General features: G+C 46.0%; 1 protein-coding gene across 1 annotated transcript in view; it reads right to left on the bottom strand.

Annotated features, from left to right (window-relative positions):
* Window positions 1-20,294, bottom strand: part of NCF1 (neutrophil cytosolic factor 1) — a 29,757-nt gene extending 9,463 nt beyond the window's left edge. Inside the window, exons 1-2 of the mRNA XM_053554719.1 lie at window positions 19,994-20,294; window positions 11,652-11,732 (exon numbers count right to left, since the gene is read on the bottom strand). Coding sequence (XP_053410694.1) covers window positions 11,652-11,732; window positions 19,994-20,065 — 153 coding nt within the window. The 5' untranslated portion in view covers window positions 20,066-20,294. The remainder of the gene's footprint in view (window positions 1-11,651; window positions 11,733-19,993) is intronic.
* Between the last annotated feature and the right edge of the window lie 6,806 nt (window positions 20,295-27,100).

The raw sequence follows: 27,100 nt of genomic DNA, 5'->3' as shown, positions 1-27,100 counted from the left end.
ACAAGGGGACTGACAGAGTCAAATGTAGGACCTGGACAAACTGAACCGACCCACCCAAATAGAACTGTCCCACCCAGGAAAGAGTGAATGTATGGATCCCTACCTCACTGACTCTTTAAATTCCTATCCACCTCAACCCACGGGCAGACTTCCTTCTGCAACTCAGCTCACCCGCACCCGGGTGGAAATAAAGACCAAGTTGCACACACAGAACCTGGACTCCAATTTCCTTTCATTCACATTTTGGAATAATCTTTTATTTTTGGTCTTTGATCTCTCATTTCAGTGCTGAGAACCTGGGACAGGGAGAAGCCCCTTCGGGGGGCGGGGGAGGGAGGGGCGCAGATACACCCTATCGGACCCGACTAGACAGACTGGTTCAGATGAGACAAAGGGAAATGGGGACCCCTCCAATCCCCACCCAAAATTCATCAATACTGATTGGTGAGGTGAGCATTTGTCCAGAACCCCTTTCTGAACTTTTTAAGCTTTTCTTTCCCTTTCCCCACTCCAACTCTTTTTCCCTCTCTCTCCATCTCTGGGCCTCTTAAGCAGTCATATACAGCCCCTCTCTGAGCTTCTTTTAACTTCTCTTCCCTTTCCTCACTCTGGGCTGAAAAATTCCAGTGGTCCATGCCACCTACCAGTCACAGACTAACCCCAGCAAGTCAGACTCGCCCGTCCAGTGCCTGGTGCGTGGGGGCGCCCTCCCCTTGGGCCTGGTCCACATTTTGCCGGCTCGTTAGAGATCACACACAGAGGCCTGTAACCTCCCTGACGCCAGCCTTGGCCACCTGCTTCTTCCTCCACCTGGAAAGTTCTCCTTTACATCCTCACTTTAACCTCATTTATATTTTTACCTCCACTTTCTGACATGGGGCCTGCTCAATCACGGATTCCCCCTTCTCCACCTTCAAGCTGCCTTTTACTTCACCTCAGGTCTCTATGGCTCTATCCTGATCTTAAACCTAAAGGCCTCATTTTTTTCTTTTTTGGAGACAGAGTCTCACTAGGTTGTCCTTGGTAGAGTGCAATGGTATCACAGCTCACAGCAACCTCCAACTCTTGGGCTTAAGCGATTCGTTGCCTCAGCCTCCCTCATCTTTTTCTGTAATACTGCTTGGCCTATGTACAAACTAGACAAGGGCTCACAATGGCCTGAAAATGGCACCCTTGACCTCTCAGTCCTCACTGATCTCAATAATTACTGTCGAGATTAGGCAAATGATTGGAGACTCCCTTCATCCAGGCCTTTCTCCGCCTCTGAAACATTCCTTCTGTGTGTTCTTCTTGTGAACCCTCTCAGATTTTCCTTGCGCAGGTCAAACCAGCTCCCCCCACCCATCTAAATCTCCATTATCTTCTTCCCCCCTGGCAAACACCCTCCCCCTTCTGCCCTTCCACAGCCCTCCCTCCCTCAACCTCATTCCTACCTGCAGAATTCCACCCCCTGCCACCTCCACCTCCCCTATCCGCCTTCCACTGCACATGGTAGAGAGAGATGGCGGAACCGGGAGAGAAAAGAAACATGGCGGACCCAATTTCCCACCACATACTAGGTCTGGCTACACCATTGGACTTCTACTTCGGGACCACCACAACCTCTCCAAGAGGTCGCAGGAATGGAAGGTATCGTCCAGGTTCATGTCCCCTTTTCTCTCTCAGACCTGTCCCACGTAAGTCAGAGACTAGGTTTGTTCTCTGCAGATCCCACAAAATAGCCTCAAGAATTTAGGTATCTCACCCAATCATATGATCTGACCTGACAGGATTTCTGTGTTATCCTCACCTCCACCCTATTAACCTGCATTTTATCTCTCAGTCTGCACCTGATATCTGAAAAAAACTCCAAAAATTCCCCCAGGGCCCTCAGACCCCCCAGCGAGATCTCATTTAAGAATAATCTTTTATTTTTGATCTTTGATCTCTCAGGGACCTCCTCTTGCCAGTGGCCATGAGTTACAGAGCAAGCTCCTAGGATGAGAACCGTGTGGTGACCCCAGCCAGGCTGGTCCCTGCAGGGACAGGCCAAGTCCATCCCATAAGAATATCCTTTGAGTTAGCATTGATGGCTAGAGAATTCCTATTTGGAAAGATTTAAAAATCTGGAAATGGATAGTGGGTGATGGTTACATGACGCTGTGAATGTACCTAATATCACTGAACTGTACACCTAAAACGGTTATAATGGTAAATTTTATGTTATAAATATTTTAACACTATAAAAATATGTTTTAGGTGGCTCAGCGCCTGTAGCTCAGTGCTAAGGTGCCAGCCACATACACTGGAGCTGGTGGGTTAAAATCCAGCCCAGGCCTGCGAAACAACGACAACTATAACCAAAAAAAAAAAAAAAAAATAGCCAGGCATTGCGGGTGCCTGTACTCCCAGGTACTTGGGAAGCTGAGTTAAGAGAGTCGCTTAAGGCCAAGAGTTTGAGATGGCTGTGAACTATGACACCATAGCACTCTACTGAGGGCGACTAAATGAGACTCTGTCTCAAAAAAAATATATATATATATATATATTATGTGTGTGTATGCTTTAGGTCAAAAAAATTTTTTTCAACCTAAAAAAATTACAAGAAGAGATGAATTTTTAGAAACCAGCTTCCAGGCATTTTTGAAAACCACACTGAAGTCCCTGCCTTATTATAGATGGAGTGGCAGTCACAAGCCTGTTCATTAGACTGTTTCTTCTCTTGCCTATTCTCCCTGATTTCTCAGTTTCTGTCTAGAGCAGTGGTTCTCAACCTTCCTAATGCCACGACCCTTTAATACAGTTCCTCATGTTGTGGTGACCCCCAACCATAAAATAATTTTTGTTGCTACTTCGTAACTGTAATTTTGCTACTGTTATGAATCATAATGTAAATATCTGATATGCAGGATGGTCTTAGGTGACCCCTGTGAAAGGGTTGTTTGACCCCAAAGGGGTCGTGACCCACAGGTTGAGAACCGCTGGTCTAGATAGTCAAGAAAAGATTTCATGTTTAATATATATATATCTTTTTTGAGACAGAGTCTCAAGCTGTCACTCTGGGTAAAGTGCTGTGGCATCGTAGCTCACAGCAACCTCCAATTCGGGCTTAAGCAATCCTCTTGCCTCAGGTTTTCTTTTTTCTTTCCTTTTTTTTTTTTTTAAGATAGTCTCATTATGTCACCCTCAGTAGACTGCTGTGATGTCATAGCTCACAGAAACCTCAAACTCTTGGGCTTAAGTGATACTCTTGCCTCAGCTTCCCAAGTAGCTGGGACTACAGGCGCCCGCCACAATGCTCAGCTATTTTGTTGTTGTTGTTTGGCAGGCTCGGGCTGGGTTTGAATCCACCAGCTGTGGTGTATGTGACTGGTGCCCTAGCCACTGAGCTATAGGCGCTGAGCCCAGTTTTTCTATTTTTAGTAGAGACAGGGTGTCAATTTTGCTCAGGCTGGTCTCAAACTCAAGAGCTCAAGAAATTGACCTGCCTCGCCTCCTAGAGTGCTAGGATTATTGGCATGAGCCACCATGCCCGGCCACATGTTTAATATTCAAACAACATACAGAGGGTGCCAAGAAAGCATACACATTTTAAGAAAGGAAAATACTGTATTAAAAATGGAATACACAGCTCAGCACCCATAGCTCAATGGTTAGGGCGCTGGCCACACAGACTGGGGCTGTGAGTTCCAGCCCAGCCCTGGCCTGCTAAAAACAACAATAGCAACTACAACAACAACAACAACAAAATAGCTGGGCATTGTGGCAGGCGCCTATAGTCCCAGGTACTCGGGAGGCTGAGGTAAGAGAAGCACTTAAGCCCAAGAGTTTCAGGTTGCTGTGAGCTGTGACATCACAGCACTCTACCAAGGGCAATATAGTAAGACTCTGTCTCAAAAAACAAACAAAAAAAAAGGGAATACTAAAGTCACATGTGACTTCTGCAATTATAAGAGATACAAGATACAACATGTAGGATACACATATTGGTGTATATTGTCTATTCCAATTTTTTTGTTGTTGTTGTTGCAGCCTGGGCCAGGTTCGAACCTGCCAGCCTCAGTGCATGTGGCCGGCTCCGTAACCACTGTCCTAGGGGGCACTGAGCCGAATATTCCAATTTTAATACTGTGTTTTTTCTTTCTTAAAATATGTATACAATTTTTGGCACCCCTGTGTTTAATGTCTACACAGTAAAATTATTCTAACTTCAAGCCAGTATTGAAACCAGCTGGATTAGCCGGGCCTTGTGGTGGACACCTGTAGTCCCAGCTACTCAGGAGGCTGAGTCAAGAGAATTGCCTAGGCCCAATAGCTGTGCACTGCGACGCCACGGCACTCTACCGAGGGCAACAAAGTGAGACTCTGTCTCTAAAAAAAAAAAAAAAAAAAAAAAAGAAAGAAAGAAAAAAAGAAACCAGCTGGAAACCAGCTAATGGTTTCTTCATCTCAGACTTAGAGATGATGTAAACTGCATTCTGTTGCAATGTGGAAGAGTTTGAGTCACGCTATTTGAAAAACTCAAAAACATGAAGTGATTGCCCAGAGCTCAGAGTTAGTCTCAGTGTTAGGGTGCAATGGGAGAGGACAGCTTCCTTAAGTCTGTAGGACACAATTAGGTTCTATTAATTAAAATCCATACATCTGGCTAGGTACAGTGGCTCACACCTGTAATCCTAGTGCTCTGGGAGACCAAGGAAGGTAGATCACCTGAGCTAAGTAGTTTGAAACCAGCCTGAGCAAAGTGAGATCCCATGTCTACTAAAAATAGAAAATCTAGCTGGGTATTGTGTGAGGCACCTATAGTCCCAGTTACTCGGGAAAGCTGAGGGAAGAGTACAGTTTGAGCCCAAGAGTTTGAGGTTGCTGTGAGCTAGGCTGACACCACAGCACTCTACCTGGGGCAACAGAGTGAGACTCTGTCTCAAAAAATAATAATAAAAAAATAAATAAATAGGCTCTGCACCCATAGCTCAGTGGTTATGGCCACATACACTGAAGGTGGTGAGTTCAAACCTGGTCTGGGCCAGCTAAAATAACAACAGCTAAACAACTACAAAACAACAACAAAATAGTCAGGCATTGTGGCGGGCGCCTGTAGTCCCAGCTACTTGGGAGGCTGAGGCAAGAGAATCGCCTAAGCCCAATAGCTGGAGGTCGCTGTGAGCTGCGATGCCACAGCACTTTATCGAAGGAGACATAAGTGAGACTCTGTCTTAAAATAAATAAATAAATAAATAAAGTCCATACATCTCAGCCAGGAGGATCAATTAAGACCAGAAGTTCAAGACACCTTGGCACCATACCAGCCTGGGCACTATAGCAAGACCCCATCTCTCTCTCTCTTTTTTTCTTTTCTTTTTTTTTTTTTTGTAAGAACCCATCTGTAATCATCTCTGAGTGTTATAAGAAACTATGCCCACAAATCCGACAATGTGGAGGAAATGTATCTATACCTGGAATCACATCCTCTCCCTAGACTTAACCAAGAAGAAATAGACCTCTTGAACAGACCAATTTCTTTTTTTATATATACTTTTATTATTTATTTATTTATTTTTTGTGTGGTTTTTAAAAAGGCCGGGGCTGGGTTTGAACCCGCCACCTCCGGCATATGGGACCGGCGCCCTACTCCTTGAGCCACAGGCGCCGCCCGAACAGACCAATTTCAAGAACTGAGATGGAAGAAACAATACAAAAATCTCCCAACAAAAAATGCCCTGGGCCAGAGCTGGCGTTGTGGCGGGCGCCTGTAGTCCCAGCTGCTCGGGAGGCTGAGGCAAGAGAATCGCGTAAGCCCAAGAGTTAGAGGTTGCTGTGAGCCGTGTGACGCCACGGCACTCTACCCGAGGGCGGTACAGTGAGACTCTGTCTCTACAAAAAAAAAAAAAAATGCCCTGGGCCAGATGGCTTCACACCAGAATTCCATCAAACCTTCAAAGAAGAGTTTATACCAATGCTGCAGAAATTATTCCAAAAAATTGAGAAGGAAGGAATCTTCCCCAACACGTTCTATGAAGCAAACATCTCCTTGATACCAAAACCAGGAAAAGACTCAACTAAAAAGGAAAACTTCAGACCAATGAATATAGATGCAAAAATTCTCAATAAAATCCTAGCCAATAGATTACACTTACTCATTAAAAAAAAATTCATTCCAAGTAGGTTTCATCCCAGGGATGAACATACACAAGTCCATAAATGTAATTCCCCCACCGTATCAACTGAAGCAAAAACAAAGACCATGTAATCCTCTCAATAGATGCAGAAAAAGCATTCGATAAAAATTCAGCATCCTTTTCTAATTAGAACACTTAAGAAAATAAGCATAGGGCGGCACCTGTGGCTCAGTGAGTAGGGCACCGGCCCTATATGCCGAGGGTGGTGGGTTCAAACCCAGCCCCGGCCAAACTGCAACAAAAAAATAGCTGGGCGTTGTGGCGGGTGCCTGTAGTCCCAGCTGCTCGGGAGGCTGAGGCAAGAGAATCGCGTAAGCCCAAGAGTTAGAGGTTGCTGTGAGCCGTGTGACGCCACGGCACTCTACTGAGGGCCATAAAGTGAGACTCTGTCTCTACAAAAAAAAAAAAAGAAGAAAATAAGCATAGGTGCCACATTTCTTTCCCTTTTTCTTTTCTTTTTTTTGGGGGGGGACAGAGTTTCACTTTATCACCCTTAGTAGAGTACTGTGTCATCACAGCTCACAGCAACCTCAAACTCTTGGGCTCAAGTGATTCTCTTGTCTCAGCCTCTCAAGAAGCTGGGACTACAGGCGCCCACCACAATGCCTACTATTATTTTAGAGATGGGATCTCGCACTTGCTGTGGCTAGTCTCGAACCTGTGAGCTCAGGTAACCCAGAGTGCTACAGGCAGGAACCACCATGCCTGGCCAGAGGCACATTTCTTAAACTGATCAAAGTTATTTATGACAAACCCGCAGCTAATATTCTACTGAATGGAGTAAAACTGAAAGCTTTTCCACTTAGAACTGGAACCAGGTTGCCCTCTATCATCCCTACTTTTCAACATGGTGCTGGAAGTTCTTACCCAACAATCAGGCAAGAGGCGGACATAAAGGGCATCCAAATGGGAGCAGAGGAGGTCAAACTCTTGCTCTTTGCCAGTGATATGCTCTTATACTTACAGAACCCAAAAGACTCAACCACAAGACTCCTAGAAGTGATTAAAAAACACAGTAATGTCTCAGGATATAAAATCAATGTCCACAAATCAGTAGCCTCTCTATATGCCAATAACAGCCAAGATGAGAAGCTAATCAAGGACACAATTCCTTCACAGTAGCTCAAAAAAAAAAAAAGAAAGAAAAGAAAAGAAATACCTGGGGCAGCGTCTGTGGCTCAGTGAGTAGGGTGCCGGCCCCATATGCCGAGGGTGGCAGGTTCAAACCCAGCCCTGGCCAAACTGCAACAACAAAAAAAATAGCCGGGTGCTGTGGCGGGCACCTGTAGTCCCAGCTGCTCGGGAGGCTGAGGCAAGAGAATCGTGTAAGCCCAAGAGTTAGAGGTTGCTGTGAGCTGTGTGAGGCCACGGCACTCTACCGAGGGCGGTACAGTGAGACTCTGTCTCTACAAAAAAAAAAAAAAAAAAGAAAAGAAATACCTAGGAATATACCTAACGAAAGAGTGTGAAGGACCTCTTCAAAGAAAATTACAAAATCCTAAGAAAACAAATAGCAGAAGATATTAACAAATTGAAGAACATACCATGCTTGTGGCTGGGAGGAATCAAAATTGTCAAAATGTCTATACTTTCCAAAGAAATATACAGATTCGATGCAATCCCCATTAAAATATCATCATCAGGGTGGTGCCTGTGACTCACTGGGTAGGGTGCAGGCCCCATATACCGAAGGTAGCACTTCAAACCCGGCCCTGGCCAAACTGCAACAAAAAATAGCCAGGCATTTGTGGCAGGCGCCCGTAGTCTCAGCTACTTGAGAGGCTGAGGCAAGAGAATCGCCTAAGCCCGAGAGCTGGAGGTTGCTGTGAGCTGTGATGCCACAGCCCTCGACCAAGGGAGACAAAGTGAGACTCTGTCTCTAAAAAAAAAAAAAAAGAGAGAAAAAAAATGCCATCATCATACTTTCAAAATTTGGAAAAAATGATTCTTCGTTTTGTATGGAACCAGAAAAAAACCCGTATGGCCAAGACAATTCTTCTTTTTTTTTTTGCAATTTTTGGCCAGGACTGGGTTTGAACCCGCTACCTCCGGCATACGGCGCCGGTGCCCTACCCCTTTGAGCCACAGGCACCGCCCATGACAATTATTAGTAATAAAAACACCGGATATCACCCTGCCAAACTTTAGGCTATACTACAAGGCCATAGTGATCAAAACAGCATGGTATTGGCACAAATACAGAGACATTGACATTTGGAACCAAATAGAAAACCATGAGATGAAATTAACATCTTTCAGCCACCTGATATTTGATAAACCAAACAAGAACATACACTGGGGAAAAGAACCCCTATTCAACAAATGGTGTTGGGAGAACTGGAAAACTACATGTAAAAGACTGAAACTGGACCTGCACCTCTCACCACTTACAAAAATTGATTCAAGATGGATAGAAGTCCTAAATTTAAGGCATGAAATGATAAAAATCCTCAGAGAAAGCATAGGAAAAACACTTGAAGATATCGGCCTGGGGAAAGACTTTATGAAGAAGACTTCCACGGCAATTGCAACAACAACAACAAAAAATAAACAAATGGGACTTAATTAAACTGAAAAGCTTCTTCTTAGCTACAGCTAAGGAGACAACAACCAATGCAAACAGACAAAGTTCAGAATGGGAAAAGATATTTGCATATTATGAATCAGACAAAGGCTTGATAACTAGAATCTACAGAGAACTCAGATTAAGCAACAAAAAAAATCCTAACAATCCCATATATCACTGGGCAAGAGAAATGAATAAAACTTTCTCTAAAGAAAAAAGATGGGGGTGGCACCTGTGGCTCAGTGGGTAGGGCACCGGCCCCATATACCGAGGGTGGCAGGTTCAAACCCAGCCCTGGCTGAACTGCAATGAAAAAATAGCCGGGCGTTGTGGCGGGCACCTGTAGTCCCAGCTACTTGGGAGGCTGAGACAAGAGAATCGCCTAAGCCCAGGAGTCGGAGGTTGCTGTGAGTTATGTGATGCCGTGGCACTCTACCCCAGGTGATACAAAAAAACAAGAAGAAGAAGAAGAAAGATGAATGGCTAACAAACATATGAAAAAATGCTCATTGTCCCTAATTATTAGAGAAATGCAAATCAAAGTCACCCTGAGATATCATCTAATCCCAGGGAGAATGGTCCAAACCACAAAGTCTCAAAGTTGCAGACACTGGTGTGGATGTGGAGAGAAGGGAACACTTTCACACTGCTGGTGGGACTGCAAACTAATATAACCTTTTTGGAAGGAAGTATGGAGACTCCTCAAAGAACTCAAATTAGACCTCCCATTGATCCTGCAATCCCATTACAAGGTGTCTATGCAGAAGAAAAAAGGTCCTTTTTTCATAAGGACATTTGCACTAGACTGTTTATCACAACATTTACAATCAACAAAATGTGGAAACAGCCTAAATGCCACCAACCCAGGAATGGATTAACAAGCTGTGGTATATGTATACCATGGAATACTATTCAGCCATTAAAAAGATGGAGATTTTACATCTTTTGTATTAACCTGGATGGAAGTGGAACACATTCTTCTTAGTAAAACATAGAATGGAGAAGCAAGAATCCAACGTACTCAATTCTAATATGAAGGCAGTAAAAAAAAAAAAAAATATGAAGGCAGTCGATGAGCTAATACAATGGGTGGTGTGGGGGAATGAGGGAGCGGGGAGAGGGGAGGAGGGATGGGGATGGCGGTTATGTTGAAAAAAAAAGAATGAAATAATAAAAAAAAGACCCCATCTCTACAAAATATACAAAGTTATCCAGATGTTGTGGTGGGTGCCTGTAGTCCCAGCTGTTCAGGAGGCTGAGGCAGGAGGATTGTGTGAACTCAGGAGTTTGAGGTTCCTGTGAGCTAGGCTGATGCCACTGTACTCTACCCAGGATGACAGAGTGAGACCTTGTCTCTAAACAAACAAATAAAAATCCATACAGAACTTGTGTCAGAAGTCAAGTTATCTGACATGATAATTATTCCTGCAGGAAAGCGGATGCTTAATGTTCATTTTTTGAACTTTATCTTCTTGCAAATGTTTGCAGAAAAATTATCCTCTTGTCTTTGTGGGCTGATTCATCTGCGCCATCTCCACAGCCCCAGTGATGCCTCTGCTTTTTGTTTTCCTTTAGTAGCATGAGGCTTTTGCTTTTGCCTTTAGGTTTCCTTAGGGAAGAAACAGGGCTTTTCACTTTGCATAGTGTTTGCAGCATGGATCAAACGTGGGATTACTATGATAATGTGTGAAGACAAAAATTTAATCTAAAACAGGTAAGCTTTATTGAGCAAATGTGTATTTTATCTGAATTTGAGTAGGATGTGTGTGGTTTTTGTATTTTGTGGGGGGGGTTGGTAATTAATATGGAGAAAGTAAAGTCCAGTTCACAAATAATCTGTTAATAAAAACAATAAAAAACTACAACTCGGGCGGCGCCTGTGGCTCAGTCGGTAGGGCGCTGGCCCCATATACCGAGGGTGGCGGGTTCAAACCCAGCCCCGGCCAAACTGCAACCAAAAAAATAGCCGGGCGTTGTGACAGGCGCCTGTAGTCCCAGCTGCTCGGGAGGCTGAGGCAAGAGAATCGCTTAAGCCCAGGAGTTGGAGGTTGCTGTGAGCTGTGTGAGGCCACAGAACTCTACTGAGGGCCATAAAGTGAGACTCTGTCTCTACAAAAAAAAAAAAAAAAACTACAACTCTTCTTGAAAAAGTACCAATGTAAATTGTAAGAAAATTACTAAGGTAGGGGCTGAGACCACGAAAAGTATGTTTACCAGCAGGGTCAATTGTTATTTTGGATCTAGAACCTGGCTTTGTTTTTCAATAGTGACAAGAATGGATCAGGGGATCAGCGCCTGTAGCTCAGCAGATAGGGCCTCGGCCACATACACGGGGCCTGGGGTTTGAATCCAGCCCAGGCCTGCCAAACAACAATAACAAGTACAGCTTAAGCCCAAGAGTCTGAGGTTGCTGTGAGCTGCTATGCTATGGCACTCTACCAAGGGCGACATAGCAAGACTCTGTCTCAAAAAGAAAAAACAAAACAATGACAACTACAAAAAAGAATAGCCGGGCGTTGTGGCGGGCGCCTGTAGTCCCAGCTACTCAGGAGGCAGAGGCAAGAGAATCACTTAAGCCCAAGAGTCTGAGGTTGTTGTGAGCTATGAGGCCAGGGCACTCTACCTGGGGCAATATAGTGAGACTGTCTCAATAAAAGAAAGAATGGATCAGGACTAGGAAAGTTCTGGAAAATGCTGTCAATTTGACTTTAAAATGAGAACCTTGTATTTCTGCATTTTATCATCTTAAAAAAACTTCTTAAATGTTTTGTGAAAGAAAAAGTTAAAAAATAAATGCCCCCTTCGCTGTGTGGCCTGGGCGTATTCTGGGTTCTACTGTTCACACCACGGCTTGGGCTGGGTCCTCCCTGAGGGCAGGGCTGAGGCTCTGTAGGTCTCCCTTCCCTTCTCCCTCTTCCCACACTCACGTGGAACTCGTAGATCTCCGTGAAGCGCCGGTAGACCACCTTCTCTGACAGGTCCTGCCACTTCACCAGGAACATGTACACCTGAAGGTTGGGGGGGACACTTGACTCAGCTTTCAAGGAGGCCTCACTGTGCACCTGGGCTCTCTACCCCCTGAGATGCTGGGAGGATTTGGGTGAGGGACATCTTCAGGGTTGCCTGGGCCAGAGACTTCATGAACCCCAAACCTGCCTCTGCCAGCTCTGAGACCCTAGGCAAGGCGGTCAGTTTCTCTTAGATTGAGTCATCTGTAAATTGGAGATAAAAGTAGGACCTCACTTCTAGGGCTGCCAGGAGTGTCACACAAAGTAAAATATCAAGAAGGCTGGGGCGGCCCCTGTGGCTCAAGGAGTAAACCCAGCCCCGGCCAAAAAACCACAAAAAAAAAAAAAAAAAAAAAAAGAAGGCTGGCCAGCACTCTGGGAAACTGAGGCAGGAGGATCACCTGAGCTCAGGAGTTCAAGACCAGCCTGAGGAAGAGCGAGACTCCCATCTCTACTAAAAATAGAAAAACTAGCTGGCGGGTGGCGCCTGTGGCTCAAAGGGGTAGGGCGCCGGCCCCATATGCTGGAGGTGACGGGTTCGGACCCAGCCCCGGCCAAAAACTGCAAAAAAAAAGAAAAACTAGCTGGGTGTCCTGGTAGGCACTTGTAGTCCCAGCTACTCGGAAGGCTGAGGCAAGAGGATTGTTTAAGCACCCTAGCCAACAGAGAGAGACTCTGTCAGACAGGGAGGGAGGAAGGCTCAGATAATTCAGAACTCAGCAAGATAATGCATTATTTTGTTTCTATGAAATGTCCAAAATAGACAAATCTATAGAGACAGGAAATAGATCATTGGTTGCTAGGGGCCAGGCTGTTGGGAGGTGATTGCTAATGGGTACAAGATTTCTTTTGGGGGAAGGTGTAATGAAAATGTTCTAAAATTGATGTAACCACAGTTAACATGACTCTGTTAGCATGTAAAAACTGTTGCATTGCGTGCTTTACATAGGAAATTGTACGATGTGTGAATTACAACTCAATGAAACCATTATTCTGTGAAAAGAACTCAGTAAAGGAAAAATAGCCTGCCACAACAGCTAGGAGAATACTACTCAGCCACGAAAAGAAACAAGTGACTGATACACAGGTCACTAAGAAAGTTTTGAGACAGACAGTGTTATGGTCCATTATTTCAATTCCAAGAAACACAGTCAAGAGTGTCCTTTCTGATTTACTGGTGCCAAGTTTCAACTTGCTCAGCTTGTCGCTCTTGCTGGGAGGGCCTCCTTTGTTTCCATCTGAGCAACTTTTACATTTCTTGATTTTCGTGTATTTCGAAACTTTTATAATGATCCACAAATTAGGCATTAGCATGGACGCATCCCAGAAGCACTACCTTGAGTGAAGGAAGCCAGGCACAAAAGGCCACATGTTGTAAGATTCCACACCTGTGACATTCTAGAGCAGACATAACGAATTTAAGGTGGAAAACAGTAAGAAAAGTGGTTTTCTTTGAGAGAAAGAGAGATTGGGGCTTGAAGGAGTTCTCCAGAGAGGTGTAACACTGTATGTCGTCATGTACCGTCAAAACTCGTTTTTGATGGCTGGGCACAGTGGCTAATGTCTGTAATCCGAGCACCTTGGGAGGCTGACAAGAGGATCCCTTAAAGCCAGGAGTCTAAGGCCAACCTGAACAACGTAGCAAGATCCTGTCTTTACAAAAACCTTTTTTTTTTTTTTTTTTTGTAGAGACAGAGTCTCACTGTACCACCCTCCTGGACTTAAGCGATTCTCTTGCCTCAGCCTCCCGAGCAGCTGGGACTACAGGCGCCCGCCACAACGCCCGGCTATTTTTTGTTGCAGTTTGGCCAGGGCTGGGTTTGAACCCGCCACCCTCAGCATATGGGGCCGACGCCCTACTCACTGAGCCACAGGTGCCGCCCTATAAAAACCTTTTGAAAAAAATTAGCCGGGGGCTAGCCCAGGTGGCTCACGCCTGTAATCCTAGTACTCATGGAGGCCACGGCGGGTGGATTGCCTAAGCTTACAGGTTCGAGACCAGCCTCAGCCAGAGCAAGATCCCATCTCTAAAAATAGCCAGGCGTTGTGGCCGGCACCTGTAGTCCCAGCTACTTGGGAGGCTGAGGCAAGAGAATTGGTTGAGCCCAAGAGTTTGAGGTTGTTGTGAGCTATGACTCCATGGCACTCTTCCGAGGATAACACAGTGAGACTCTGTCTCAAAAACAAAACAAAAAAAAAAAAAAAACTCACCAAATGTATCTCTCAGATTGGTGGATTTCATTTTATATAAATTTTTCATCAAAAGCAAAACAACTATAAGGCTTGGCGGCCGTAACTCAGTGGGTACGGCGCCAGTCACATACAAGGGAGGCAGGCAGGTTCGAACCTCGCCTGGGCCTACTAAACAACAATGACAACTACAACAAAAATGTAGCCAGGTGTTGTAGCAGGTGCCTGTAGTCCCAGCTACTTGGGAAGCTGAGGCAAGAGAATCACTAAAGCCCAAGACTTAGAGGTTGCTGTGAGCTGTGATGTCAAGCTCTCTACTGAGCGCAACATAGTGAGACTCTGTCTCTACAAAAAAAATAAAATAAAAAATAAATAAAAATGTTCTAAAAATTAAATTATCGTGATGATTGCACAACTCTGTAAACATACCAAAAGCCACTCTGCACTTTAAATACGTGGTATATAAATTACATGTCCATAGAGCTGTTAAAAGAAAGGAAATGATGAGCTTTGGACAGATTTCAAGACAAACATCAGATGATTCTAATATGCAGAGTTAAGCACTGCATCTCAGCGCAGGGTCAACAAACAATTTCTGTAAAGGACCAGATGGTAAATATTTGAGGCTTTGCAGGCTCTATGATCTCTGTTCCAGCTACTCAACTTTATTGATTTAGTAAAAACAACCATAGATAATATGCAAATAATGATTATGGTGGGGGGGAGAACAGTTAGGAAACCCCTAAAAATAAGAGATATTGTGGGAAGGGTATCCTTATCAGATACTAAAGCAGACTATCAAATTTTTATAATTGTGTGTTGCACACGTTAGTATAACTATTTTATTTTTAAAAAAACAGAAAAAATACAAATATTGGTAAGAATGTAGAAAATTAGAACCCTTGTGCATTATTATTATTATTTATTTATTTATTTTTTTTTGAGACAGAGCCTCAAGCTGTCGCCCTGGGTAGAGTGCTGTGACATCACAGCTCACAGCAACCTCCAACTCCTGGACTTAAGCGATTCTCTTGCCTCAGCCTCCCAAGTAGCTGGGATTACAGGCGCCCGCCACAACGCCCAGCTATTTTTTTTTTGGTTGTAGTTGTCATTGTTGTTTGGCAGGCCCAGGCTGGATTTGAACCCGCCAGCTCTGGTGTATGTGGCTGGTGCCTTAGCCGCTTGAGCTACAGGCGCTGAACCACCCTTGTGCATTATTGATGGGAATGTAAAATGATGCATTCATTATGGGAAAAAGTATGCTAATTCCTCAAAAACAGAAATAGAATTAATATATGATCCAACAATTCCATTTCTATGTATGCACCCCAAAGAATTAAAAGCAGGGACTGAGGGTGGCACCTGTGGCTTAGTGGGTAGGACACCAGCCCCATATACCAAGGGTGGCGGGTTCAAACCCTGCCCCAGCCAAACTGCAGCAAAAAAATAGCCGGGCGTTGTTGTAGGCACCTGTAGTCCCAGCTACTCAGGAGGCTGAGGGAAGAGAATTGCCTAGGCCCAGGAATCGGAGGTTGCTGTGAACTGTGTGATACCTGGGCACTCTACTGACAGCGATAGAGTGAGACTCTGTTTCTACAAAAAAAAAAAAAAAACAAAGCAAGGACTTAGGTAATTGTTTTTTGCTTTTAAAGAAAGAGCCTCACTATGTTGCCTCCAGTAGAGTACTGTGCTGTCATAGCTCACAGCAACCTCAGATTCTTGGGTTCAAGTGATTCTCTTGCCTCAGCCTCCTGAGTAGCTGGGATTTAACAGGACTACAAAGCCCTGTTATTTTTAGAGACAGGATCTTGCTCTTGCTCAGGCTGGTCTCAAACTCCTGAGCTCAAGCAATTTTTTTTTTTTTTTAGACAGTTTAATTCAGTTACCTTGGGTAGTATGCCATAGTTATAACTCACAGCAACCTCAAACTCTTGGGCTCAAGTGATCTTCTTGTTTCAGCCTCCCAAATAGCTGAAACTACAGGTGCCCACCACCACACCCAGCTAGTTTTTCTACTTTTAGTAGAGAGGAGGTATCACTCTTGTTCAGGCTGGTCTTAAACTCCTGAGCTCAGGTGATCCATCTGCCTTGGCCTCCCAGGGTGCTAGGATTTCAGGCATGAGCCACTCCATTTAGTACATTTTTTTTTTTTAATTCATAGTATGTCTTCTTGTTTTTGCAAACAGAAAAACAGGAAAAATAGGCTCGGCACCTGTAGCAAAATGGCACCAGCAACACACACCGAGGGTGGCGGGTTTGAACCCAGCCAGGGCCAGCTAAATGACAATGACAACTGCAACAAAAAAATAGCCAGGCATTGTGGTGGGTGCCTGTAGTCCCAGATACTTGGGAGGTTGAGGCAAGAGAATCGCTTAAGCCCAAGAGTTTGAGGTTGCTGTGAGTTGTGATGCACTCTACCGAAAGTGACTTAGTGAGACTCTGTCTCAAAAAAATTAAATAAATAAAAATTAAAAAATAAAACAGGAAAAATAAACCTGAGTAAGTTTTTCTGAGAGAGAGTCTCAGTCACCCTGGGGTTGAGTGCCATTGCATCATAACTCACAGCAACCTCATATTCTTTGACTCAAGCAATCCTCTTGCCTCAGCCTCCTCTGTAGCTGGGACTACAGGTGCCTGCCACAATGCCAGGCTAGTTTTTCTACTGTTAGTAGAGACAGGGGTGTTGCTTTTGCTTAGGCTGGTCTCAAACTTGTGAGCTCACATGATCCACTTGCTTTGGCCTCCCAGAGCACTAGGATTACAGGCATGAGCCACTGCGCCTGGCTAAGTTTCCAAGTTTGAACACATGCTAATATTCTACATGTTTAAAAATAAAATTAAGGCCGGGAGCAGTGACTCATGCTTGTAATCCTAGGACTCTGGGAGGTGGAGGTGGGTGGATTACTTGAGCTCACGAGTTCACGACCAGCCTGAGCAAAAGTAAGACCCCCTTTCTACTAAAAATAGAAAAACTGAGGCAAGAGGATCCCTCGAGCCCAAGAATTGGAGGTTGCTGTCAGCTATGATGCCATGGCACTCTACCGAGGGCAACATCTTGAGACTCTATCTCAAGATTTAAAAATAATAATAAAAAATAAATTAAATCAACATTTTTTTAAAACCTCAAAATTGGAAACAAACAGAAACAAATGAATTCTATACCAAATCGGTAACGTAATCATATTAAAGAAAAATGGAAAAGAAATAATCCAAGTAATTTCTAGTTATAGCACTTTTACTATCTTCTGTTTAATGATAAGGACAGAAAGAATTGCAAGAAAACTTAAATGTGACTGAATAGGTTAGTAAAAGTATTGTTCATTGTATACCTACAATGGTATGGGTGTGGTAATTCTGAAACAATTTTTATGTGTCCTGTAGAATTAAGCACAAGAGTAAATAGATTGGTCTTGCTGGCAGCCAGTGTTCTCACAGTGCAGTATGAAATGGTGGAGGGTAAGAATCACATGAAAGTGCTCTTTCCCACCATGTGCACACTGAAAGGATGCAAGAACCCAGTAGCAGTGAGCACACTTCGCTTCCAGATCTTGTGTTCTAACATCCTTTTCCATCTTACAAGGGTATATGTGAATCCTAGTAAATGTGGAATGTAAAGGTCTTAGCAAAATAACTAAGAAAATTCTACAAAAGCTATGTTAACTAGTGTGATGAAAATGTGTCAAATGATCTATGAACCAAGTGTATGGTGCCCCATGATCATACTAATGTACACAGCTATGATTTAATAAAAATAAATAAATAAAAATAAATAAAAAAAAAGCACCAGAGATCCTTAGAAAAATGGTGGAGTCCAGGGCTGGATAAAACTGGAGCAAACTGTGGCATTAATCAGGATGTGCTCAAAGGATGATGAGTTTGTCGAAAGGGCAGAGAAACCACCTTGAAGGAGCTCCCGTCGGCCAAATGGGACAATGTGAACATCAAAATAAGTAATGATAGTAATGGATTATAATCCATGGAATAAAATAGGAATCCACGCATCCATATTGATATGTAGTATGTATAAGGTATCAAGTAAATAAAGGAAAAGGGAAGACTTACAGTAAAATGTTAACTGGTACATGTAGAAGGAATGATAGAGTTTTAAAAAATCATTCCTTGGGCAGTGCCCATAGCTCAGTGGGGAGGGCGCCATTTACAGGCCCCAAGGCTGGCCAGTTTGAACCCCCCTGGGGCCAGCTAAAACAACAATGACAACTGCAACCAAAAAAAAAAAAAATACCTGGGGGTTGTGGTGGGCACCCGTAGTCCCAGCAACTTGGGAGGCTGAGGCAAGAGAATTGCTTAAGCCCAAGAGTTTGAGGTTGCTGTGAGCTGTGACGCTACAGCACTCTACCCAGGGCGACATAGTGAGACTCTGTCTCAAAAAATCACTCCTTGGTGATCATTATAGTAATTAGAGGTAGGCAAGAGTTATCAGGAGCAGCGGCATGGTACATTCACATAGTTTCAAAGGATCTCCCTAGAGGTTAGTTATTAACTGCAAAGGAAGAAATCGTAACTTTATAGCAGAGAAACTTCCCAGACATGTCCATGACTTAGGTGTCAAAGTTAACATCTCCTACATTGGAGTAAGTCAAAATTGCATGTCACCTGATATGATCCCATCAAAAGAAGACAGCATCACCTCCAACGTAACCCTGTCCTACATGCAGCACCCAATTCTCAAGAAGAAGCATCAGTTAAACCCAAATCAAGGGATTTCTACAAAGTAACTGGCCTGGTCTCTTCAAAATGCCAAAGTATTAAAACACAAAGATTAAGACTGATCTAGATGAAAAAAAGCTAAAGGATGTGACAACGAATTGATCCTGGACTTGAAAAGAGTTTTTACTACAGAGGCCAAATAGGCTAATTGGGGAAATCTGAATAAAGTCTGAGGGTTGGATAATAGTGTTTTATCAATGCTAATTTACTGATTTTGACACATACCCATTGTCGTTATGGAAGAGAACGTCCTTGATTTAAAAAAATACACACTACCTAGGGTATTTCCAACTTATTCTCAAGTGATTCTGAAAATTTATTTTTAGAGAGAGAGAAAGAGAGGTGTGAAGAAATACTGGAGCTATTGGTACTTTTTGTGCAACTTTCTGTAAATTTGAAATTATTTCAAAAGTAAAAGGTAGAGGTCAGGCATGGTGGCTCATGTCTGTACGTACGTATTCCTAGCTCTTTGAGAGGCTGACTCAGGAGGATCACTTGAGCCCAGAAGTTCAAGACCAGCCTGAGCAATATAGTGAAACCCCATTTCTAAAAAAAGTAAAAAAAAAAATCAATAAACTACTCATGAGGCTAAGGCAAGAGGGTCGTTAGAGACCAAGAGTTGAGGTTGCTGTGAGCTATAGTGCCATTGCACTCTACCCAGGGCACAAAGTGAGTCCTGTCTCAAAAAAAAAAAAAGAAAGAAAGAACAAAAGTTTTAGCCCATAAGGTGGGCTGAATGCTCCATACCGGTGACATACAATTTACTAAGTGGAGTTCCTCCCAGGTCTTCCTCTGGGCTGGGGGACCCAGTGAGGGGCTGGCCGTGTCTGGCAGTTGTTTATTTCTCCTGACCTCCGGTGCAGGAGGGAGCACTTTTTTGGCCCCTGTGGCGGTGTCAGAGGAGTAAGACCCTAATGCAGCTGACGCCACAAGAAGCTGGAGGACAGAGAGCTCCAGCTGGGCCTGGGCCCTGAAAAGGCCACTCCCTTTTAGGAGTGGTAGCTGAGCCAGTCAGGGAGGGCTACTGGGAGGAGCGGGCCGGGGACAAGAGCGCTGCGCTGCAGGGCTGTGACAGGCAAGCAAGGAGATTCCTGGCTGGGGCTGGCAGCCGAGGGTGAGGCGGGCGGAGGATGCGGGCAGTGACCAGGGGTGTCTGAGGCCAGCTGTCTCCCCAGGGCGGGGCTGCACACACCTCTGGGTGTCAGGGGATCGTATCCACCGTGGATCCGGAGGGACCCCAGGGGATCCCAGGACCCCGCGTCCTGCGCCCTCCACGTGCCAGGTAGCTGCGCCGCCCCGCTGCGCCCAGCCCGCGCTCCTGCACGGCGCCCCGGGCTACTCACGTAGTGCTGGCTGGGGACGAAGCGCTTCTCGAAGCCCAGGAGGGCGATGTGGCGGATGAAGGTGTCCCCCATGGCTGGAAGGCGGCGCGGCCCCGACTTCTCCCGTGCGCGTCGGGGCTGGGCCTTAAAAGCGCTGGAAAGAGGAAGTCGCTGTTGCTGCGGTTAGGGCAGGGGGCGGGAGGGGGCAGGGAGGGAGCAGAGAGGGCTCAACTTCTTCTTTCAGTTTCAGGAGACTCTTCAGGCTCGCCTGGTGTAGACATGGGTGGCCACACGCACACACTTGTGTGGGGACAGCTTGCCCTCGTCCTCCCTGTGGCTGACTCTCCTTCCACAGGTTCCATGGCGAACACCCCCCAGGGCTTTTGCCCTTGCTTGTTCCTGTTGGCTGTCTTCCCCGAGACACCTGTAACTCTCCCTCCTTTCTCTGCTCCAACGTCCCTGTCCCTGAGAGGCCTTCCCTGACAAACTTCACACAACACAGCAAACTCCTCGTGTCCCTTACTTGCCTGTGCTTTCCTTTATTTCCTGCTTTGTAGTACTGACTTAATCCGTCTATGCCTCTCCTTGCCAGAATGTAGGCCCCAGGAAAGCAAGGACATGGCCTGTTTTGTCAAGGGCTCTGGCCACAGCCTGTAGATCTGGGGGCTGGCACACAGTGGGCTCCTCATGAATATCCTGATAGTGACAGCATCACCCCCTGAGTGGGTGAATGCATGCTTGCCCACGCACCGAGTGTGCATACCCTCCAGTGTGTAGACGGGGAGCCTGGCACGGGTGTGCATACCCTCCAGTGTGTAGACGGGGAGCCTGGCAAGGGTGTGCATGCCCTCCAGTGTGTAGACGGGGAGCCTGGCACGGGTGTGCATGCCCTCCAGTGTGTAGACGGGGAGCCTGGCACGGGTGTGCATGCCCTCCAGTGTGTAGACGGGGAGCCTGGCACGGGTGTGCATGCCCTCCAGTGTGTAGACGGGGAGCCTGGCACGGGTGTGCATGCCCTCCAGTGTGTAGACGGGGAGCCTGGCACGGGTGTGCATGCCCTCCAGTGTGTAGACGGGGAGCCTGGCACGGGTGTGCATGCCCTCCAGTGTGTAGACGGGGAGCCTGGCACGGGTGTGCATGCCCTCCAGTGTGTAGACGGGGAGCCTGGCACGGGTGTGCATGCCCTCCGTGTGTAGACGGGGAGCCTGGCACGGGTGTGCATGCCCTCCAGTGTGTAGACGGGGAGCCTGGCACGGGTGTGCATGCCCTCCAGTGTGTAGACGGGGAACCTGGCAGCTGGGAAGGACATAGCCCAGACTTTGAGTGAGAACCAAGTTCAAAACCTGATCAATGACTCATTTCTTTACCAGCTCTGCCAGGAAAAGGATTTGGGACAAAGAGGCGAGAAGAGGGGCACTGTGCTGGGTGGCTTAGAGCTTATATACTCGTCCAAGGTCACCAGTGGCTGGCCTCAGACTCAGTCTGGCTGCAGCCCCCACCTCCGGGCAGGTCCTGGCTGCACTGCCTCACCCTTACCTGGACTTCAGGACAAGTGGGCAGGGCTAGTGTGTGGCTCACACCTGCTGGGGATGCCAAGATTGGGAGACCATGACAAAAGGAGCCAGCACCTAGAGCACTCTGAGAGACATGCATCCCCCCTTAGACTCTGGGTGCCAGTTCTGGGGTCTGGCAGAGGGGAGCCAAGACAACCCCCTTCAGGACTGTCAACACGACTGAATCAAGTTCAAGGTTGTTCCTGATTTTATTATCTAAGAAGTGGTGTAGGGTCCACTCTGCCCTGGAAAGTTTGCTTGGTAGGTCCTTCATTTACCAAAAAAGGGCCAGTCAGCTGTTGCCTCCTGCTTCCTTCTGGTCATTACTGTCCTCCCTGCAGGCACCAAGCACACATGACTGGAGGATGCATTTACTCTATCTCGAAAACTGCTTGTACCCACCTGTGGTGCTGGGTACCAGGGTAGCCTTGGGTGGGGCAGGATGGGGCAAAGGGGAGCGGGAGGCAGCATACAACACTGTGTGGCTTTTCCTGAGAAGAATGCTAGCCCAGAAGCCCCACTGAAGACCACTTTCTGAAAACTAACCAGCGCCACAAACAAAAGATCTGTGCCCAGATCTCTTTCTGTGGGTGTTTTAACTTCAATAAAAAGTTGAAAACAAAAAATAGATTCCGAACAAGGTAACGGGGAACTCAAAGGTGGTCAGTGGGCAGCCCTGGCAGCACAGCACGTGGCTCCCGGCGGCCAGTGGCTGAGCTGATATGCGGTAATTCCTCAGTGTCCCCTCCCTGTTAGATACCGTCTGTCACCAGTCTTCCCTGGTGTGCCTTGAAGTCCCCAGCAAGGATGCAGATCTGGGGTGGTTAGGCCCAGGAAGGCTTAGTGGTGCTTGCTGGGCCCCCACACTCCTTTCCCTCGTCCACCATCCTTCCACTCTTGCCTAAGCGCCTGGCCAGGGCACCCTGTCCCGCAGACACCCTGAGCCACCTGGCTACACGACTTCACATGGCACGTTTGCTGGATGAGCAGAGGCATGACTAAGACTATGACCTGGTAACAACCTCTGTAAATAGGCTCAAAAATCCTTTTGCCAATATGAGAAAGGATTTACTTTAATACATGAATGAAACCAGGAATAAACAATGTAAAAAAAAAAAACTTTTTAAAAAAGCATGGACAAAAATAAAGGAAGGAGGCAATGAAGAGATAAGGATTTCTTTTAGGGGGAAGAAATAGAATTTTAGAAACCTTTTTTAAATTTTAAGATACATAGAAAACTGCAGTTTCACTAATTATCATAAATTGTAAGTAGATATCTAGTTAACCATCACGGGGTGTTGGAACTACACCAGAGTCCCCGGAATTGCCCATCTTCCCTCAGTGCTAACAGGAAGGGCCCGCCCTGTGCCAGCACCGTTCTAAGTGCCTCTACCTATGATCACAGCTTATCCTGGGATTTAAACTCAGGGCCCACGAGGCTCCCTACCTCGTCCTTGAACAGTGTGAGTGAATAAATGAAGGGGTGGGGGTAAGGTGTTCATGAGGAAGGAGTCAGCCTGTAGGAATGTCCCAGAGGGAGGTTCTCACATCAGACCAGACCAAAAGGGAGGCAGGGCTTCCTGGTCTGGCCTCTCTCCAGATGTCATCTTCTGGCCTTCCCCATGTGGGCTGGGCTGACCATTTCCTTAGCCAGGAAATCCCCACAGCTGGGCTAGAGACAATGTGTGGAAAAGGGCTTGGCATCAGGGCAAGGCCCAGGAAGTTTACTCTCTGGGGTCTTTTTGTCAGGAAGAGGAAACCCGGGGTTTCCAGGACTGAAATACATCAGTCTTCATGTAGGGCAGTTCTTTCTTGGGTCTAAACTTTAACTGTCCTGCTGCCCCCTCTTGAGCAACAGCTTGGATCCCCTTGGGAGGCCCTGCATAAGCCTCCTGGGCCAGCCCACAGGCCCTTTCTCAGCAGTGCCTAGAGCAGCAGGAAGGGCCCCAGGCACCCATGACGCTGGTGGTGTGCCTGCTGGAGTGTGGCCTGAGGCTGTAATGGCAGACAGGTGTCTTCTACATCAAAAGACAGGCCATGGCCAAATTCTCTACCTCCCTGGGGGACCAATCTTCCTTTCTCAGCAGAATCAGACCTGGGATGGCGTTAGCCTGGGGCAGGGATGAACATCAGGGCCTCACCAGAAGGAAACAAGGTGACTAGCTCAGGGAGCACCTGAACCACACTCCTGTGAACTCCTTATTTCCCTAGACACACTCCTCCAGGTCTTGGCCTAGGGGCCCAGGAGGGCAGGCGCCAGGTCCCTGGCATTCAGTGGAGTCAGATGGACATGCAGGCCCAGTGGGAGAACACATACCTGGTGACCACTGTGCTGTGTGCAGAGGCCTGGAGTCCAATGCAGACTTGTCCTGGACCCACACCTCTATTTCTAGCTTTGTGACCTTTGGCAAGTTTATTGCAGCACCGAACTGCTTTTCAACAGCTCAAACTGCACCTACTTGATAGTAGTGAGGTTGGAAAGTGTTGGCCATCACAAGGTGCAGTGGGGCAAAGGTGGGCCAAGAGGCAGGGCACGTGCTTGCTGTTTAAACTGGGCTTTGAAGAATGAGAATGTCTGGCTCGGCACCTGTAGCTCAATGGTTAAGGCGTTGGCCACATACACCGAGGGTGGCGGGTTCGAATCCAGCCCGGTCCTGCTAAAAAAACAACTACAACAAAAAAATAGCCAGGTGCTGTGGCAGGTGCCTGTAAGCCCAGTTACTTGGGAGGCTGAGGCAAGAGAATCGCTGAAGCCCAAGCACTTGAGGTTGCTGTGTGATGCCACAGCACTCTACGAAGGGCGACAAAATGAGACTGTCTCAAAAAAAAAAAAAAAAAAAAAGAATGTCACTTGCTGTGGAAACAAGTCTCACAGTGAAACTCCCAGGTCTGCCCCACGCTTGCGTGTAGGTACTTTACCAACCTGTCTAGTGTGGAGGTCAACAATCCTACTGCCAGGGCTTTGGGACAGCCTGATTTTGTTAAGAGGCTGCACTGTACCAGTCTATGACCACTTGTCAAATGCAGGACCACTCTGAGTGCCCTGGGCAGCGTCCCAAGAAAAGGCCATCCTGGAGGGCTTAGATATCAAAGGGGAAAGGACAATTTTAGTGTAAATCAACGTTTTCTGGACTCCCCTAGATCTTATGGGCTGTGGCACTTATTACTCGTGAAAAGTGGGCCTTGCTCCTCAGCCCCAGACTGGGTCTTCCAGTGAGTGCTTGGAGGCACTGACAGCGTCTCTGATGGGGTCCCTACTGCCTTACAGACGCTGAGCAGAGTGGCTTGGAGCCCAGGCAGGAAACTGATGTTACAAAATCTCTGCTCTTGCTCCTGAGGAAGTCTGGTAAAAACACCTTTACAAATTAGTGTTGCATCAAAGCTTGGTTTCAGTCCTAACCTTTCCTGATACTTCCTCAAAATAAATGCAACTAGTTTACTTTGAGGTGGTAGAGGTGGAGGTGGGGGGAGAGAGGATGTCCCCTCTTTACAGTGACATAAGGATAGCTAGGAAAACTGAGGGCCTATCAAGCTTGGCTTGATTTTTAACCCAGTTTCCAGGTTAAGTTCCACTCATCCTTTGTCATCAATAGCCCACCAGACCTTAAGGGCCTGCTATCTCTACAATCAGCCGTAAGCTGCTTTTAAATTTGCCCTTTTGAGCAAAGAAAACTGGCAGCCATGAAGTACAGAGAGCGGACACTCCTGCTCACAGACCAGAGCAGAGGCAAGGGGACTGTGACGCCCTGGGGAGTTGTCAGTCTAAAGATCCACACACCTGTATGTGCTCGCCCTACTGGACTCACAGGTGTAGGTGTTGGGAGAGCGGCCACACTAAGGAAACCAGCCTAAGGTCCCCTTCTTTGTCATCATAGGGTAACTGGGGCATCTTAGGAGGTGATTTTACCTTCTGAAAACTCTGCCTTCCATTTAGGAAGGCAAGTACTGAATAGTTAAATGCCAGAAGATGCCCACTAACATTTAAGCCAACCAAGTTCCTTAAATTGATTTATGCTTAAGGGTACAATTTTCCTCACCAATGGACCTTTGGGCCTATGGGGGATGAGGAGTAGAGGGCCGATGTGTGGGCCAGAAGCATACTCAGAATACACCTACTTCAAAAGGTCTTTTAGATGGGAAGATGCTAGGATACTGAGACCTGGGTTCAAGTCCTATCCCCTCATCTCTTAGTAAGACTGGGGCAATTACTTCCTGATGTATACAGTTCCTGATGATTTAAACTAATAAAAGATTAGGCATCACACAATGTGCCAACTGCACAAAACAATGAACTAATGTACGCTCAATGGTCTAGGTGGGATAGACGAATGCAAAGATTTCCGATCAACAGACGAACACTTGGCTTCAGCACCTGGGAATAGATGAGTTGCTGGGTCCTTCTTTCAGGCTTTCCCTCCAGTTGCTCTGCAAATCCAAGGGCAGAGGCCACTCCAAGAACAAAGCCTTGGTTTCCTCACCACTGAAAATCCAACATTGGAGTGGAATCGGTGTTCAGTACAACTCAACTGACAGGGTTTAATTCATACAATCAGGATGTCGACATCTCTTTGGTTTTACAGATTTTCTGATGGGAATTTATTCAAGGTAGCAGCTGTCCAGAGTGGAGTTTGGATGTGGTCATAAAGCCTCTCTTCTAAGTCTCTCGATTACTCTACCTGGTCAAATATATTCTATCTTGAATTGTAATTGAATTGAATTGAATCAGGAAACTGTTTCAGAAAATGGTACATTTGATCTACTGACGAGACCTATTTGAACTACACTTCATTTTTCAATCCAGACTACTGAATAAATAAAAGATTTTAGTGGACAGATTTAAACCTGGCCCCTAGAACCATGCTAATCATCAAGTGCCTTTCATGAATGCCTGGCCTGTTCATTACAGCAAGCAGGCAGGGCCTCTTGTAGGCTGTCACTGGGCTCTGATGTAGCAAAGACAGGCGTCTTAAACAGGTCCATGGCCATGACCCAAGGGTCATTCTGCCACTGTTGATAATGGGGGAATTTAACAAGGCAGACACCCCGCCAGGAAACAATGCTGTTTTAAGGGAAGCTTTACTAAGAGATACCCAAACTGAAGCATGTAAAAGCTTCAAGGAGTTAACAAGAATGACTCTCTTTCTATGCTCTTCCACAATATAGATGTAGCAACATGACCATGTCTGAGGTTCAGCATTTTGGAATTTTTTGTTTTGTCATGAAAGAACTGGGTCTGTTTAAGGAGATTCTAAACAGGATGGGAGAAGATATTTTTAAGTTATCATAAGGAAGATACACTAGTCTGCATTCTGGTGTTTCCCAGAGTAAGACATTGATCCATTCAGCAGATCTGAGAACATTCTAAAAAATTTTCTAAAAAAGAGACAGTCTTGCTATGTTGCCCAGGCTGGACAAGAACTCGTGGGCTGTAGCGATCTTTTGCCTCAAACACTGAGTAGCTGAGACTACAGATGTATATACCATACCTCCAGGCTTAAATAAATGATTTCTAGTATGTATGTTATGTATGTAGATATAAAAATGCATGAATACAGAAACATAGAATTCCTTTTTT

Source organism: Nycticebus coucang, chromosome 12 (assembly GCF_027406575.1).
Source record: "Nycticebus coucang isolate mNycCou1 chromosome 12, mNycCou1.pri, whole genome shotgun sequence".
Lineage (NCBI taxonomy): Eukaryota > Metazoa > Chordata > Mammalia > Primates > Lorisidae > Nycticebus > Nycticebus coucang.
Note: the sequence above shows the minus strand (reverse complement) of the source record. Positions and strands in the feature narration are given on the sequence as shown.